Source organism: Gossypium raimondii, chromosome 11 (genome assembly GCF_025698545.1).
Source record: "Gossypium raimondii isolate GPD5lz chromosome 11, ASM2569854v1, whole genome shotgun sequence".
Lineage (NCBI taxonomy): Eukaryota > Viridiplantae > Streptophyta > Magnoliopsida > Malvales > Malvaceae > Gossypium > Gossypium raimondii.
This window is the reverse complement of record NC_068575.1, coordinates 28,270,389-28,284,834: the sequence shown is the minus strand read 5'-3', so window position 1 is coordinate 28,284,834 and position 14,446 is coordinate 28,270,389. Positions and strand designations below refer to the sequence as shown.

The 14,446-nt window shown below is 30.0% G+C and overlaps 1 protein-coding gene across 2 annotated transcripts; it reads left to right on the top strand.

Moving 5' to 3' along the window:
* Positions 1-11,342: 11,342 nt before the first annotated feature.
* On the top strand, positions 11,343-13,324 carry LOC105804259 (photosynthetic NDH subunit of lumenal location 4, chloroplastic). 2 transcript variants are annotated; one of them, XM_052623074.1, is made up of 6 exons: positions 11,343-11,827; positions 12,147-12,239; positions 12,338-12,398; positions 12,495-12,563; positions 12,648-12,732; positions 13,027-13,324. In XM_052623074.1, the coding sequence occupies exons 1-5, from the start codon at positions 11,456-11,458 to the stop codon at positions 12,725-12,727; spliced, it is 675 nt and encodes a 224-aa protein (XP_052479034.1). In that variant the 5' UTR covers positions 11,343-11,455; the 3' UTR covers positions 12,728-12,732; positions 13,027-13,324. The 2 variants fall into 2 exon arrangements, with proteins under 2 accessions (XP_052479034.1, XP_012492235.1); XM_012636781.2 differs by having other exon boundaries at positions 12,993-13,324.
* The last annotated feature ends 1,122 nt before the right edge of the window (positions 13,325-14,446 follow it).

Sequence of the window (14,446 nt, the reverse complement as noted above, 5' to 3'; positions counted from 1 at the left end):
GAACCTAAATACATCACATATCAGCATGCAACATGTTATAAAGCCTATGTTCTAAGGCATGAACATGATCGAATAAATCTGGAATCGTAGCACAAGTAAGGAACAAGGCTTCCCTGAATTTCTTTGCCTTAGATCGAGTAATAGGTCCTAATGGTAAGACCTCCGGATCAGTTTGCTTTGTTGGTGTGAGCGTGCGCACATCACTTTCACAAAATTTGCATTTGACATTATTACGACCATCTTTAACAGGCTCTCCCCACCTTCAACCGTAATCATCACTAGGAGCTTCACCTTCTTTACTTCTCGAATGTGACATCTTTTATAGCTGCACATAAATCATTATTATTCATTGCATGAGATCAAACTAGATAGTAAAATATTCAAAAATAAAATAAAAATTATAAAACTTAAAACTAATAATAAAAAATTCAAAAATGAAACTTAAATCATAATACTTATAACTAACACCACAAAATGGTTCACAAAATACCTTATAAACAACTTTGTAACTAAATGCCTCCAGATCTATTGTATCTTTTATTTAGTTATTTCAACTTTCATGTAATAAACTAAGATAAATAGATTTTTATACAAAGTAATAAACCCTAAATTAGTCAGCCTATACTAATCAACTACAATTAATAAAATAATAATAATTTCATATCATACCTGTTGTAATAACTATAGACTTAAGAACAAGTCTTGAAATAGAAAAAAAAAAAAAAGAAGTGAACTCTTGAAATGCTGGAGAAGGATAAGTGAAATTTGGAGCTCAAAGTTTTTTATTTTTCCTCTTCCACCCATTGATGGTTTATGAAGTGGTGTAAACTTTTTTTGGACACATTTCAATTTTTCTTTTAAATTTGTTAACTATTTTTAAGAGAAAAAGTACATGAAATAATATATATACTTATTCATTTCATACTCAATTTTTTCCCTTTATTTGTTGAATAATTGTACTAAAAGATTTTATCCTAGTTTTCAATTTTTCAAATACTTCAAAACAAAATTTACATGCTTTACTTTAGCCCTTTACTTACATTTTACCCATTTTTTCCCTTTATTTGTTGAATGATTGTACCAAAAGGTTCTATCACAATTTTCCAATTTTTCAAACACTTAAAATTTTTCCTTTCCTTACATATTACGTTTTTTTTCAGATTTGTTGAATGATTGTACCAAAAGATTCTATCGTAGTTTTTCAAACACTTCAAAACAATTTCTATTTACAAATTCTTTTTTTTCTCAGACAATATTCATTTTATTATTGAAAAAAGCAACTGCAAAAATAGCAATGCAGAAAGTCCAAAATCAGGACAATAACGAAACAACACAACACCGTTAACAGATTCTACCATTAAAATCCTTAAGTAGTCATAAATAAAGCTATAAAATTGGAAGTTGTAACACAAAACTTAAATGTAAAAGAAAAGTATGTGTATATATATCAAGTGTATGTAAAAGAAAAGTATGTGTATGCCATTCAATCCTAAAGTAATCACAAATAAAGCTTTACCCGATAATCACTACTAAGAAAAAAGTGATAATAGACATGCAATTTGTTGATTTAATGTAAGTATAATGTTGGAAGCCTATTAAATGTTCCAATGATCAAACAATTTTCATAATGTTCCAAGGATCAAACAAGGATATTTCATAAGTTAAATATTTGTTATTACTTAACATCATTTTTTTTCTTTTTTGCTAAGTCTAAAAATATCCGAGTGTTTCATCTATGTGATTTCATATTTCGGATAATTTGAAAGTTTGTTGCGGCGTTACATAACGGCTTCAGACTGCAAAAGTCGTGATATGGTTCCCTCATCGCATTGTGCCAATATTACGTTGCGGAGACCTTCAAAACTGTTACGATGCAGCCATTACACTACGTTGTGGCCGCAATTTAATACCACACCTTGTCCTGTGTAGTCGACCCATCATTTGAAAACCTAACCACTAGGAGTTTATATCCGTTCCGCACCGAATACTTACCAGAACCCTCCCCTCGCTAGATTTGTGTATCCGCTTGAGCATATTGTACCAATGGATTACAGAGGATAGGCTCAGGTTCCATCGAGCTAAACATGGTTCTAATCAACTCAACTTTTCACTGTTGTTCGTTGTGATCAATAAGGTCATAAACTTGTTAAATTTACATAGTTAAATATTTGCATGTAAAATATCTTATAAAATTCATAAAAAGTTCATTACACAAAAAATTATACAAATATATAATCTTTTCTATAATGAATTAATATAAAAATTATGTAACACATAAGGCAAATTAATATACAATACCACACAAACACAAACTATTGTTTTAAAGGTATAATCTACAATTACAAGCAATACATCTTTATGATTATAATCAAAATCAATTAATACAATGAATAAATTAAATTCCAATTAAAATCAATACATTTGTATAATTATGATTAAAATCAAACTATTATAATGTGCAAATGGATGAATTGATAATTTGAATATGTCCAATCCTAAACCATAATAATTCAGATAAAGACCACACACGGTGGGACTTAAAATTGGAATAAAATATGAATTTAGAATCCATACATTCGTAAATACACAGTAAAACTTGAACTTAAGCACTAATGGTCTTAAGACCTCAACCATTACCAACACTATCAAGGCTTCATTAGCCAAACGCAACCAATTCTCTATGACAAAATATACAAAAACCTAACACTAAAAATAATGTGAAAACAATAACATGCACAAATATAAAATTTACATATAATATAATTAAAAGATTAATACTCACATACACATGATATGGACATAGTCACACTATACATGCGTACATCACATGTAACAGCTTGATTTAGGGCTTAGTCGGAACAGTAGTTTCGGGACCACAAATTCAACTAGGAAAATATTATTATATATTTATGGTCTATGATTTCATGGAAAGTTTTTGGAAAAATTTCGTTCGAAAATTTTGACGTTTGAGCACTCAATTTAGTCAAAAGGACTAAATTGTAAAAAGTGCAAAAATTGAGTTTTATATGTTAAAGGTATTTAATTGTTATGGAATCATAGATTAGGGGTACTTATGTTGTAATTATACCATTAGTTAATGATGGACAAAAATGGGCATGAAATAAGTGAACTAGGATTTTTTTTAAGAAAGGGCATTTTAGTCATTTGGTAAATAAATAGAATTAAATGGGAAAAAGATGGCAAAATATGCCCATCTTCTCCATAGTTGCTGCCGAATTTTAGAAGACACCATAGCTAGGGTTTCTTTGCTTTTTCAAGCTCATAGTAAGTGCATCCTAGCCCCGTTTTTAATGTTCTTTGCATTTTTGAGATTCCTGTAGCTCGGTTTATCTATTTTTACTGTTAATTCGAGCTAGAGTTGAAATTTGAAAAATCACCCATGTGTGAAATTTGTGTATTTTGATGTTTTGTGGAAGAATATGAAGTTATAAATTATGTTAAACAATTTTCGCTAGTCGATTTTAAGTGAAACCGATTAAAATAACATAATCGGTAAAAATACCTAAAGCTCATAAGTAATAGTTAGAGTGAGAATTGGATGTTGCTATAAGAGGGAAAAGTGTTCAGCGTGTGACAAAAAATAAGAATAAAGAATAAAATTTAATTTCCGAACTTTGGGGCAAAAATGTAATTATGCAAAAGTTTAGGGACAAAATCGTAATTTTATCAAAAGTTGAGTCGAAGCTTGTTTTAATAAATGTGAATGTTAAACAAGCTCAATTTACTGTTATAGATCAAGAAAGACGAGAAGTCAACCTTAATCGAAGAAAAGAGAATATTGGGGATTAGATTGCAAAATCTCTACATTTTGTATCGAGGTAAGTTGTATGTAATTAATACATTGTTATAATTATTTTTTTATTTTTCGTGACAATATATGTGAAAGGATTGAAAATGAAATAGTTATATAAAAGTTAGAATTTTGAAATTGATAATTGATTTGTTTAAAATCAGCTTGGTTTATGGATATACCAACTGCAAGTAATGGTTGAAGTGATTCAAATCGAATTATTAAATTGGTTATGGAGTTGAGTGGAAAGATTGATATTATGATGTGTTATGGATAAATTGTAAATTATTGGGAAGTAAGAATCTTTGTGGAACTGTCGGAATGGTAAAGATTTGAATATAGTATCGATGAACACGTGTGTAGTACTATGTGAAGGCTACTACGTGTATCGATAAATAATGGTCACATGTGTAGTACTAAGTGAAGGCTACTATGTGTACTGAAAAGATTTGGTCATGTATGTAGTACTATGTGAAGGCTACTACGTGGACTGTAAAACTTGATCACATGTGTAGTACTATGTGAAGACTACTATGTGTATCGAATGATAATAATAACATGGGTGGTACTATGTGAAAACCCCCAAATATTTGTTTTTATACCGACATGTTCAACGAGGTATGGGTATCTGATTGAAATGTGATAAGTTGCGAAAGAGTGATTGAAGTGATGAAGTCTTTTATTGTGTTATAAAATAAATGGTTATAGTGCTATGTGAATGAGAGATGTAGGAATAGAATAGATTTGGACAGTGACAGTGATGTTAGTTTGAAAAATCACCAAAAATTATAGGAACTGAGTTAGTGTTGAATAAGACATGGAATTAAAGATGAATGAGTCTAGTTTTACATAAAAGAGAAAGAATGGCCAAAGAAGTTATATATTCTGAGATATTGGAATTTTAGTGAGACAAGGTTTTAATGATTTCAAAATCCTCTGTTCTGACTTTGGAAAATCACTAAAAATTGTAAAAAAATTTATGTTTTGTAATTTACATTCTTAAATTTCTTATTGAGTCTATTTTCAAAATAAATAAGTGATAACATCATTTGAATTCTGTACTAAGAGATAACTGACTTTTAGTGAAGAGAGGTCAGAAATGTCAAGCAGTGAAACAGGGGAACCTTTAGAGAATAAACTGTACTAATTGGCCAAACAAAAAATTCTGAAAATTTTATGGTAAGAAGGTATATGAGTCTAGTTTCAGAGAAAATTTACGGATCTTAATTTGGAGTTCCGTAGCTCCGAATAGAAACAATTTAGTGACTGTGACTCAGAAAAATAGTTTTCTGGAAATTGAATAAATAATAGATTTATGTGTGATAAAAATTATATTATCTATGGTATCATGCTAGAAATTTATTTATCAATTACACACATACTTACTAAGCTATATGCTTACTCCTCTTTATTTTCCCTTATTTTATAGTGACATTAATCAGCTTGGAAATTGGACGAAGTCAGAACATCATCCACACTATCATCATCATCTTTTGGGTATTTTGCAACCAATACTTTTGAAATATGGCATGTATAGATGACTTAATGTAATGTGGTATATATATATATATATATATATATATATATATATATATATATATATATTGTTTGACTTAAAATGTGGTGTATATTAATTGATAAAATATTTTCTTAAAACTACTAACAAAGTATTTAGAATGTTGTGGATGGATAAATTGTGTCTGAACATATAACTGTATTTGGTTGAAATATTGAAGTTGTTTGAAATTGTGTTTCGAAAATTTGCAGGAGGGATTGAATGTTTATGAAAAGGAATTATGTCAAAATTTTTGTTAAAAAAAAATTTCAGATCGTTTGATAATACTTCTTACCTTGTTTCAGTGATGAATATGGGTAAGAGGTGTTACATCACATTTAAAGAGAGCTGTCCAAATAAAGTCTCCAGTTATCCCTTTGAAGGCTTTGAGTGGATTGGTTGAACAACACTTGGCCACTAGACTGATCATGAGACTTCTAGAAAAAAAAAGTTAAAACCTAAAAAAATATATAAGAATCCCCAAATTCAAAAATTCCAAATGTTTTTTTTGTAACAATTCAAAATTTTTCCTTCGTCCGGAAATGTTGAAAATTATAAATTGAGTTATTTTGGAAAATTAAGTCGAGAGATTTTTGTGAATGCGTGGTGTTGGATTTTAATTTGTTAATTTGTTAGTTGTAATTATTAAGTTTCCATGTTTAGTTGGTTATTAGAAATTTAGATTTTTGGCCTACAAACCATATTGTAAGAATAATAAAATTAGAGGGGTCAATATCACAAGACTAGAAATATGGATTGGAGATAGGAAAGATCCTTATGTGGTAAATAGAGCAAAAATACCATTTGCTATTTTTTTTTTTTGAGGGAACGGCTTTCTCAACCCATTTACACGATTTTTCACTCAATTTCATGAACAAAAATTCTCTCAACTCTTCGGCTCACTTTCCTTGAATCTTGATTTCAATTCAAAATCTAACAAGGTAAGTATAATTTCAAAAAAAAATCTCTTCATCATTTTCATCATCTAAAGTTTGATTTTAACGTTTTCCCTCTCATCTTCTAGTGTCGTTGGTTTTTGGAAGAAGGGAGGTGATGAGTTTTTTAAAATTTTCTTGAGCAAATTTCTTATTTTTAGCAAGGTAATGTGTTCTTCTAATCATAAACTTTTTTATTGTGCATCATCATAAAATTGATTTCAACCCTTTCTCCTTATTTCTTCCTCTTCTTTCACGTGTCGTTTTGGTATATGCAAGAGAGAGGGAGCTTCAGTTCTGTTGATTTCTTGATGTTTTAAAGTTAGTTTCTCGATGATTTTGAGTTTAGAATCATGTGAGAATAATAAATTTCAAATTTGAGTTAGATTGGAGCAAGTTCTTGAGATATGCCATAGTTGAGTTCTTGAGAGATAAGCTTAGTAATCTTCAGATTTTGCTAGAAATAGAGTGTTTCTAGAGTGATTTTTAGGTTGTAGACATAGTCATAATGTGAGATTTTGGCTAAGCTAGATTAAAGTCCTCTTAAATGGTTCTAGGAAGCGGAATATATTTAGTAGTTTAAAATGTTTTATTATGATTTCTTAAATTGCTTTACAGATAGTTTTTTTTAGGGGTGAGCATTTGATCGAATCGAATTGAATCGAATCAAATCGATTCGAAATTTTTCGAGTTAATCGAGTTTTCGAATCTCATTTTATCATCCTAACTTTATTTGAAGTTTTTTCGAATCGAGTTGAGTGAGATGGAATTCGAATCGAATCGAATCGAATCGAATCGAATATATTTGTTCGAGTTAAATTTTAAAAAATAATTTTGGGTCCTTGTAACCATTGTCACCCATCGTAATAAAATTTGTCCACCTTAATCAAATTTTTATTAACTTTCATCACCTCATAATTTATTTATTAATTTTTATATACCGGTTAGCTTATTTGTTTGATTAGTTATTTCAATTATCTTGATTCTTGTCACTATGTATTTTGGAATTAAAAATATATTAAATATAAAAATATGATTTTTAATAAAATTTTTTAAAAATAAAATGTGAAATTGATACCCATATAAAATTTTAACACGAATATTTTATGACATAATTAAGAATTCAATTTTAATATAAATATTCAATATGACTAAACAATTCAATAATATAAATAATATAAAATGTAAAATTTAATTTAATAATATAAATAGTATATATAAATAAAATTATTACTATTTATGTTTAGTGATTTTTGTGGATAATTTTGATTTTTATTTGAGAGTAAAGGGTGAGAAGTAAAAGTTTAGGGGAAAATAAAAGTTTTGGGGAATAAAAGTTTGAGGGAAAGTAAATAGGGGGAGTAAAATTTTGGAGGGAAAATATTAAAAAAAAATTGGAAGGGGGAGGGTTTGGGGTAGATGGGAGGTGGGATAGGAAGAGAATAAAAGTTTAAGGGGAAAAGTGGGAGGGAGTAAAAATTTTGGGGGAAAATAAAAGGTTTTGAGGGTTTTTGGAAGTAAAATTTTGAGAAAAAATGAATGGAAGAGTAAAATTTTGGTGGGAAATGAATTTTGGGTAGATTGGGGGGTTGGGAGGGGAGGGGAGGGGAGGGGAGTAAAAGTTTTGGGGGGAAAGTGGGAAGGAGTAAAAGTTTTGAGGAAAAAGTAAAAAAGTTTGGGAGTTTAGGGTAAAAATGTAAAATATTATAGTTTGATATTCGAATTATTCGAATTATTCGAGTTATTCGAATTCGAAAACTCAACTTGATTCGAACTCGAAATTCGAAAAAAAATTTCGAGTTGATTCGAATAACTCGATTCGTTTAACTCGAAATTTAAATTTTTTTTCGATTTTTTCGAGTCGAATCGAGTTTTGCTCACCCCTAATTTTTTTTTTATGTATAATTGTAACTAAGGAGGTAGCTGAATCATCTAAGTCCAGAGGGAAGGAAAAAATTATGGAAGCGTAACGGTTTCAGTTTGTGCTTACTAAAAGTCAATTTCCAATATATGTTGAATTAAGTTGATTAGCTCAGGAATATGTGATGATTACATTATTGTTGTATTGAGTTACTTAAAAATCTTGTTGGAGTATGATATGTTAAGTGTTGACTTCAATGATCTTGAAATGAAATGATATATGATCTAGTTATATTGTTGATGAATGATAAACTATGGAGAAAGCATGTTTTTGGATTCCTTTATTTTATTTTATTTTATACTAATTTTAAATGTTAAATTGTGCTATTAAACTATTCGGGAGATGTTTAGGTATAGTTTGCATGCTATAGGAAACATTTGAGATTGGGAGCTTATAATAGACACGTGTGTGCATTTATCATTAACACCTGTGCAAGTTATATTTGGCACTCGTGTGCATTCTTGGAGTGCTTGGGGAAGTCATGTTATACACACTTTGAAGTAGGAGTGTTCAAACAGTTAACCTAACCGAATTAACTAAAATTTTTAATACTTTAATCGTTAACCAAGCCGAAAATTTTCAAAGAAAAATTAACCGAACCGAAATATTTCGGTTAATCTGGTCGGTTAACCAAAATTTATATGTTTTGTTTTGTTTTTTTGTTAAAACAAATATAAAACATATAAAATAAATAAATTGATAATGTTCATTTGACCAAATTATTCGAATTAACCGAATTTACCGAATTAATAACAACTTAATACATATAATATATAATATATAATATTATTTATTAAGTTTGATTAATTACCCAATTTTAAAATGGATTAACCATTAACCAAAATTTTAAATAATCTTTAATCGGCCGATTAACTAAATTAAATCGGTTCAATCAATTAATTCAGTTTTACCAAAATTTGATCACCCAAATGAGTATTGCTATTCAGTTGGTGCTTGTGCACACTATTTAGAGTGCTCGAGTATTTTTCATGTATTCGTTCATTGTTTCATTGGAGTACTGCTATTCACTTGGTGCTTGTGCACACTATTTAGAGTGTTCGAGTGTTTTTCATGTATCCGTTCATTGTTTCATGTTCGTTAACAGGGGCGATGGTTTAGTTGTGATATGCGATGCTTTTATCTTGATGTTTATATGTTTACTCTATTATGTTATGACTTGATTTATGCTTAGTAGTATGCTTTTCTACTTATTAAACATATATGAAATTAATGGTTTTAGTTAAGCTATAACGCCCAGATTTTTTTAAAATTGAAAAGGTCGATTTTGGATCGAAATTGTGAATCGAGCTATTTTGAAAATCAAATTGAGAGATTTTTAAAAATGAGTTTCGAGTAAAGTCGTGGGTTAGATTAATTGGTGCAATAATTACGCTTTTATTAGTGATTAATTGGTGGGTAATGAAGTAAGGATTAAATCGTAAAATTTATAAAATTATTGGGGTTAATGTGTGAATAGGAAAAAGTTAGATTTTGATTGATAAAAGGTTTTAAATGGTAACTTCCCCAAGGACTCATTCACAAATAAACCATTGAGGGAAATTGAAAGAGGGGGGGTGGGGGGGGAGCGGTTTTGGATAGCCATTTTCATGATAGAAATTTCTCTTTACATTTTCTCACAAACTTCTCTCTAATCTCTTAACAAATTTCAAAGGTTTTGATTCCTAACAATCAATCTTGAAAAGTAAACCTATTTTCTTTCACCATTGTATATTCCATTCAAGTCACTTAATCCTTCAAATTTTCCTGGATTTAAAATTTCAATTATAATTATTAATTTTCCATACATAGTTTTGCATTTAGAACCTATTTTGTTAAAAATAAAAATTTTATGATTTAATCCCTAAACTCTCATATTTATTTAATTGAGTCCAATAAATCTGTATTTTTTTACCGTTACTTACAAGTATTAATGATAAGGCACTCCCTTCATGCTTTTTGTCTCATTTCTCGCTTGTTGGGAAATTTGCACATTAAGCCTCTGTGCTTTTTAATTTTTCCATTTAATCCCCAAAGTGACTTTCATCAAATTAATACCCAATCCAAGTCATCTTTATGCTCCACAATCATTATTAACCCTTATTTTCTCAATTTGATTAAATGACACTAACGTCTCTAACTTTTCCAACTTTACAATTTAGTCCTATATACCAAAATCTCATATTCACAATCATTCACTCAAATTTCCTCTTTTTAAGAATCAAAACAATCCTTTAAGGCTACAATTGTAAAACTAATCTTCAAATTTTCTTCTATATTTCACTATACCAAGACTCGGAATAGTACTAGAGATTTCGTGATTTTACACTATCTTCTACTATACTCATGTTTGAGATTTAATTTTCATATATTAATTTGACATAATTTAGTCATCTACCTTTTGGTATTAGTTTGTTCAAATAATTAACATTCTTAACTATTTTGATTAAAATGATTATGTGATTTTTTTTTAAAAACCTTTCTAACACAATTTTTTTTTTCGACATGATAAGTTGGAATGAGACCAATAAGTATAGAGTGCAATGGTAAGATATATTTTACTCCCAATGGAGGACTCAAGTTTGAATCTTAAAGATTGCATTGTTGGGAGAGGGGCAACTACAAATCCCAAAAGGATTAACCTCTATGGTCCCTAGAAACGGACATGAAGGATACATTTACTCTCTCTCTCTCTCTCTATATATATATATAAAGATGGAACAAATGTTTTTAAGCAAAAATTTCTCCGTCGACATTTTAACTATAATAATTAAGAGTGTCAACTATTTTGACGAACTAATGATATTATGTAGATGAACCAAATTATGTCAAATTAAAGTATAGATACATCTTAAATTTAAACATAATAGAGATACCATAATAATAATTTAACTTAAAATAATCTACAATTAACACAATATTTAATAAAAAGTTTGAATTTTATAATAAAAATATTTTTAATTTAATTAGTACAAGTGATAATATGTTTATACAAAATCAGAATAATATATATTAATAATAATGTTTTAAATTTAATTTGAACAAAGTACAATAACTTATAAAACTAAGTTAATCCGGATTACTTAACATCAGTATAATTATAAATGAAAGCCTAAATCTTATCCATATCCGACGAACAGAATTTCCTGCCAAAGTAGTTCATTTATTTTTCCTATCCGAATTCTCCGCTTAGAAAATTTTGCTTTCCAAATCCAAAGAATCATAAAAAAGGAAAAATGGCGACCTCTGCTTTAGCCATTGCAACTGCAAAGCCATTGACCCATCGTTTCTCCAACTCTAAGCACACTTCATCACCATCCTTCTCCTGTTCTTGCTCTTCTTCCACGCCACTCCCACCTCCCAACGAACCCAAACTCTCTTTCAACTCAAAACCTGTTGCGAAACAATGTGTTTTCAATGTGGGTGTTGGGCTTTTAGCAGCTTCACTTCTTGCTTGCTCACCATTGGAGGCTGATGCCACCAGGATCGAGTATTTTGCAACTGTTGGGGAACCTCAATGTGAGCTCAACTATGCCAAATCTGGTCTTGGTTACTGTGATGTTATTGTAGGGTCTGGTGTGGAAGCTCCACGTGGAGAGCTTGTCAATGTAACTTCATCTCTTGATTTCAGATTAATCTTTTTGTTGGTTATTGGTTGATGCTACAATTAATGTTACAGCCAAGTAGATATGCACATAAATGAGGAACTCAATAGCATTACTACTTACCATGAACATATTTTAGGCTTCAAATCCAAAAGGGTAGAAACTTGCCATGGCAATTTTTTGAAGACCCAGATATGTAAATATCGATATATTTATAATATGAATGCATTGCATGATTCATATTGACATGAGACACTGCAAAATATGTGAACATCAGATTGATCGAATTAACACTATTTTCTCTAATTTGTTCTTTGCATAGATTCACTACACTGCAAGATTTGCTGATGGGATAGTCTTTGATAGTAGCTATAAACGTGCTAGACCTCTCACCATGCGAATTGGTCTTGGCAAGGTACATTTTCCCCCATAGATTCGTCTATTGCTGATATACTACTGTCAATCTTTCCTTTCAGGTCATTAATTTAAGTTCATACCATGCCTTCATTTCAGGTCATTAAGGGATTGGACCAGGGAATTTTAGGGGGTGAAGGAGTCCCTCCTATGCTTGTTGGTACGATTCCGAGACACTGCATATTACTTTTAGCATGACTTTATTTCCTCTCATATTGTTGTAGAGTAATTGTTTATGATGTTGATTTTGACACAGGTGGAAAACGTAGGCTTCAGATTCCACCAAACTTAGCATATGGACCAGAACCTGCGGGATGCTTTTCCGGTTAGTTCCCAGATATAACTGGATGTGTTGTTAAACATTCATTGTTGTGACAATTACCTCACTAACTCCATGATCTTTATTTAGGCGACTGCAACATACCTGCCAATGCAACTCTCCTATATGATATTAACTTTGTTGGCATCTACTCTGGAAATGCAAAGTGATTAAAGTGAGTTTCCTAACTAAGGCACATTTGTAGCTTAGAAGGCACATTTGTAGCTCAGCATTAACCATTCAAACCTTTATACGCCCCTTTCTTTTATAACTCTTGGGTCAATGAAAGAAGATGATGATGCCACCATATGTTAGCCAGTCTCGAAATGAGTTTCCTGCACTTTGCTGAAGATATACATACATACATACATACACAAATATATGTATATATGAATGATTAGTTGCGTGTTTTAATGAAGTTGAAGGATGTTTCAGGTGATGGTCCCTCCAATCTGATACTTTTTGACAGGTACCTGTTGGTGGAACACTTTGACCAACTAAATGATTTATCCAAATAGTTCGGTGTCTACCAAACAAGCTCCTAAAGACTATGTTCCATGCTACCATATTATTTTCTTTGGAGTTAGGCCTTTGTTTCTTTATAATATATATATATATATATTCTGTTTCTTGTGTGCAAATGGCATCCAATTTTAAAGGCAAACAGATACTTGGTGAAGGGCTAAAATTATACTTCTACAAACTTCATTTGGTAGACATTTTTGTAATATTCAAGCTCAACAATCCGAGGTTAAGCCCTTTCAATATGGAGTTGGGTAAATGTTGACCCTGAATTTTGTTTTGGGCCGGGCTAACACTGAATTAGCTCGAGTATAAAGATCCTATGTTTGGACAGAACTACAATAAGGGTGGAAATTTTATGTAATAAATTTGTGAAAGTTGATAAAAATAATTAAACTTGGTTTGAGTTAAGATGGTAAAATTAGGATGATAAAAATTATATAATGCTTTGGGATTCAACCTCATCATGTTTAAGTATATTTTTTTAGATTTTAAGGGTGGGGGTATTTATTGCTTAATAGGGGGTAACTTCATGACTATTTGGATCTGCTTATAGCTGACACCAAACTCAGTAAGCCTTAATGTAAATATTAATAAATTTCATCATTTTCAAAATAAATATTAAGAATGAATGTAGCAAAAATAAGTTATAGGTAAATTTACAAATCATCACCCAATCATTAGCACGTTTTATTTTGGTCATTCAATTAAAAAAATTTTTAACTTAAGCTCTAACATTTTCAATCGTTTCTATTTTGTTTACCAATTATAAAAATTTTCAATTTAGGCAATAACATTTTTAATTGTGTCTGTTTTGGTCACCTTTCGTTTAACAATTTAAAAGAAGTGATGATGTGGCTTTTATAAATGAGTATAATTATATATTTAGTCTTCAGACTTACACATTCTAACAATTTTGTCTTAATTTTAAACAATTCAATTAATTAAACTTTCATATTTATAAATTTTATCAAATTTGTTCTAAAACATATTAATCATAAATAGGAATTATAGATTTCTTCAACCCTGAATCACAATACTTATCTGCTATACATGTTTGCCCCTCCTGTTCTAATATATAACAATTAACATTCACTAGTATAATTGAGTTATTGAAATTGGAATTTTGTAGATATAGTATACAACAAGGGAGGAGTACAAAAGAGAGTAGGGTGATTGTTATGAAAGCTGATTCACCGAGTCGGGACAGAGAGTCGGAGGTTATGAAGAATGGAGATGAAGAGAACATAGAAGCTAAGAGCTGTTGACGGAGTATAGGCTAAGAGCTGGTGACGGAGTATAGGCTTAGTATTCTTAAATAATAAATTATATAAATTTTTAAAATTGTAATTATAAAATTTACTATT